Here is a 4,070-nt window from a genome sequence, read left to right as displayed (position 1 = left end):
AAGCGCCTGAGTCTTATGAACAAGTTGGTCCAAGACAACTTCAAGGAAAGCAAGGAGCAGAGAATTAAGCCTCGCTCTGGTCGGTTTGGTGGCAATGTGGGGATCGCAAACAGAACTCCCTCTGCTTGAGACCCGAACCTAAACACAGCAACCCCTTGTTTAAGTCGTTCCGTGTTTTCACTGTATTGTTATTTTTAAACTCGGTCGACCTGCGCAGACTTTAGGCGCCATTGCCGTGTTATTTACAAACACAGGCTGGGAGCACCCGAGGTTTATTTATAAATCCTCTCGGTGTATTCTAACCCCCGGTGATGTGTGTGTCAGCATTGCCTGTACTTGTCCTGCGTCACCTTGGCATCGGTCCAATCGTACTGTTTAATGTGTGTATGTATGTGTTCCTGCGTCCCTATGGAGACGGATTAATCCTGACAGTTTTTAAGGGGGGAAGGCGCCGGGAGATGGTTCAGTCGACTTCTCGCTCTGCCGACCAGTGCTCGCTTTATATACTACTGCTATATTTAGGACATTTACTCGCGTACGATTCTCATCCTGGACGTGTTTCCTGAAGCAGCTGCAATTGGCTCAAGATCTCGGCTATATCCTACCAATCGTAGGTCCCGCAGCACAACTCAAAACCAGTACTAATACGAGCGCGCACCGTGCGGGGCTAAAACTATACAGAGACTCTCAGACAAGTGACACACCGACTTCAATATTCATGCAAACTCTTTTTTCAAAATACAGTAGAAACCCTTTTTGCAAGAGACAGTGATGGCTTTGAGCGGCACGATCTTGCCGTCTATTTCAACTTTTACAAACCCCAAAGTCTATGACAAGCAAGAGTTTTGTGATGTAAGTAAACTTTTAACAAACTTTACACATGGAAGTAACGGATACACGTATCTAACGGTTAAGGACGTATTGATTGCAGTGATTTTTTAAAACATATATCTATGTAAGATTTTTTAATTGTTCTTATGCCAAGTCGAAGTGTGCTAACCGAGTGCCTCTAATTCATCTTCACAGAAATGGAAAAGCGATCCTGGAGCCAAACAGACTCCAGTCCAGTGCTCACTGACGGACTTTCTGCCCAGTTCTGGGGGGTTCACACGAGACAACAATCGCGACGACGATCTCAGCCTCCTCGATATGGATTTTATTTTGTCCCACTCCATCGGGATGAATTCCACCGACGCCCGGGACTACCTCTCGTCCACGGAAGATAACAGCCAATACTACCTGAAGAGTGAATGCGACGCTTACCCCTCGCAAGACCAGCTCAACACCATGGGCTTCCCGGCTTGCAGCATGATGGAGGAACTGATGTGCCACGATACCACGACGGAGTACTGCCAGCCCAGTTCCATCCAGGGGCGTTTCGTGTTCACACAGGCTTTCCCTGAAGCCATGGCCAAGATACCCAAAGCTGAGCCGAGTATGGGGAACTACGGGGAGCCCATGGGCATGATGATAAGGCCAGCTTGCCTCAGGATCAAACAGGAGGACCCCATGTCCTGCATGGTGGCGTACAATGAGCAGCAGCAACAGCAACAGCAGCGGCGACTGGGCAGCCCGGCGCCCGGCGGCGGCAGTGTCACCCCTCCGCTCAGCCCCGGCGACCTGATGAACTCCGAGGGCCACCAGCCTCAGATGATGTGTCCTCCCAGCCTGCCCTACCAAACCGGTTACACCTTCCCTCACCACCAGGTGCACTATCCCAACCAGTACGGCCTCTTCGATGAGTCCAGCCCGACCCCGAGATCCATGCTGACACCGCCCTCCTCGCCCCTTGAGCTCCTGGACAGTAAACCCAAGCGAGGACGGCGCTCCTGGCCCAGAAAGCGGACAGCGGCGCACACCTGCACTTACGGAGGCTGTGGAAAGACTTACACCAAGAGCTCGCACCTCAAAGCCCATCTCAGGACACACACAGGTAAGCTGTTCTCCTGATCGACTCGTGGGAGGCGAGAGAGAATCTGTATCCATTTAGTAAAGGGAGAAATCCCATCTTTGCAGGAACGAATCGCTTTAACATGGAGATGTCGTGGCGCATGGTTCACTTGCATTTCGTACATTAGCGTAAAGCTGCAATGTTATCTGTAAAGATTTTGTTTCGATATGAAATGTTTTCTTTATTTTACGAGATCCTAACCGACTTGTATTGCATCTGCGTTTAGGTGAAAAGCCCTATCACTGCACTTGGGATGGATGCGGCTGGAAGTTTGCCCGTTCCGACGAGCTGACCCGGCACTACCGCAAACACACGGGCCACCGACCATTCCAGTGTCAGATGTGCGAACGAGCCTTCTCCCGGTCTGACCACCTGGCTCTGCACATGAAGAGGCACATATGAGAGAACAGAAACTCTCTGTTAACTAAAGACATTTATCAAATGTGCTTCGTCACAAGCAAAGACATTATTTAAGAACATACGAACGGCGAAAGCGAGGCGAACATTTCATTGGGGATCTGTAGCTGGTACTACCGCCCAAGAGATGGGCTGCGATCGGAGACGTTGGGATAGAGGGAAGTGACACAGGGCGAGCTGTGGACTCCTGGAGTTCGCCACGGTCCAGAGAACATCTGCGAGTCCCCTCGAACTGACTAGGTAAACCAGTGGTTGTACGGACTGGGTGAGGTGCTTACATTTCCAAAGCAGATCCTGCCATTTGTCTGAAGGGCTTTGACGAGGTTACGCAGAGAAAGTCGGCAGTATTTGCCTCTTTCTAGTAACTGAGGGAATTTGGTTCGTTTATTGAACTCGGCTCATCTCACTGCCCCAGTTGTAGCCGCGTGATAAGCTTCGAAACGAATTTTTTTATCTTTAATGTGTGTTCTTTTGTCTTTGAGTTTTGAGATGACCCTGCGATGGGTCTGAGCGAATGTCCGACGACGACTGGGCTGAAGTTTAACTTGGACTTCAGCCCAGCAAAGAGCAGAGAGTATCTAATGGTGCAACAGAAACATCGCCCATCTGCCCACCTCCGACTTACACTATACAGGGCTGGTGTCTTGTAATTGAAAATTGTATTTTTCACGTTTCTATAAATATATTATTTTCTATTAAAATTATTGTATTATATAAATATAAAGAGTGAGTTAATTTCAAATCCACTTTTATTTCAAACACAACCACTGCATTTGACATGAAATCTCCAGCACACCACCATCATGCACATTCTCTATTCGCTTCTGAGAAATGTCACAGGTTTTTGACACAACAATGTATATCGATGCTGTGTTCCATGTAAGTGATTAGATCTGCAAGGCAATACTTGGACAGCTCCTTCAGACATTCCGAGGAAGTTCGGCGGGCCGAATGAACGCCTGAGCTGTCTTCATTTTAGAAAGCCACTGTAGGTGCTGGACTATTCGTGAAAGCCGCCGAGAGTTTGATATCATTTCTCTGGCCTTAATACTTGCGTCTCCCGCTAAGAAATTTGTAAATCTCTGGACCATTGCACCGAAAGTCAACTCGGGCAGTCAGCAACACAACGTTACTAAATTTTAAAGTAGACTCAAATCACATGAGTTTGTCCATCACATAAACTTAAACATTTAGTTTACTTGTCCAATGAACGGAAAGTAAGGATTCATAATAATTGTCAAAAAAAATCTAAATCATTACACCTCTAAGAGTAGATGAGAGCTTTCTATGAAATGAACTGTGGGTTGAAGTTCAGAAGCAACAAAACCAGTTTTTTTAAAGAACTATCTAATGTTTACTTTCGTCTACAAAAGCAAACCAAGATTAGAGACGCCCCCGGACCGCGTAAAGGTTAGGAACAGAGCGTAGGTTTGTGGGAGAGCTCAATAAATTCTTAAACATTTTACAAACACATTTCTCCTATTGATGTCGCCTCAGTCCAAATGTACTTTTATCATTGTTTATCCCTCGGGTGTGAGAAGTGCGCAGATATTATTGTGAAGCGCTCATTTCCTTTTTTCACACAATCTTCAGGTGTGGGTGATAGTAGAGGAGAGAGACTGCCTGGTGAGAGCAACTCCCTCCGGGCAAACCTTTAGAGAATTGCTCAACTCGGAAGGAGGCCATTCGCCCCACAGTATAT

At 47.2% G+C, this 4,070-nt stretch overlaps 1 protein-coding gene across 1 annotated transcript; it reads left to right on the top strand.

Annotated features, from left to right (window-relative positions):
• The first annotated feature begins 470 nt into the window (after positions 1 to 470).
• klf2a (Kruppel like factor 2a) lies at positions 471 to 3,041 on the top strand. Its single transcript, XM_063032711.1, has 3 exons — positions 471 to 852; positions 1,027 to 1,933; positions 2,178 to 3,041. Exons 1-3 carry the CDS (start codon positions 772 to 774, stop codon positions 2,351 to 2,353), a joined length of 1,164 nt encoding a protein of 387 aa, XP_062888781.1. The 5' UTR covers positions 471 to 771; the 3' UTR covers positions 2,354 to 3,041.
• Positions 3,042 to 4,070: the final 1,029 nt, after the last annotated feature.

This window comes from Mobula hypostoma, chromosome 24 (assembly GCF_963921235.1).
Source record: "Mobula hypostoma chromosome 24, sMobHyp1.1, whole genome shotgun sequence".
Classification (NCBI taxonomy): Eukaryota; Metazoa; Chordata; class Chondrichthyes; order Myliobatiformes; family Myliobatidae; genus Mobula; species Mobula hypostoma.
This window is presented reverse-complemented; position numbering and strand designations above follow the sequence as displayed.

Coding starts and splice junctions, on each gene's coding strand:
- klf2a (XM_063032711.1), top strand. CDS start 772: ATGGCTTTGAGCGGCACGATCTTGCCGTCTATTTCAACTTTTACAAAC. Junction 853..1,026: donor ACAAGCAAGAGTTTTGTGAT/GTAAGTAAACTT, acceptor TCATCTTCACAG/AAATGGAAAAGCGATCCTGG. Junction 1,934..2,177: donor CCATCTCAGGACACACACAG/GTAAGCTGTTCT, acceptor ATCTGCGTTTAG/GTGAAAAGCCCTATCACTGC.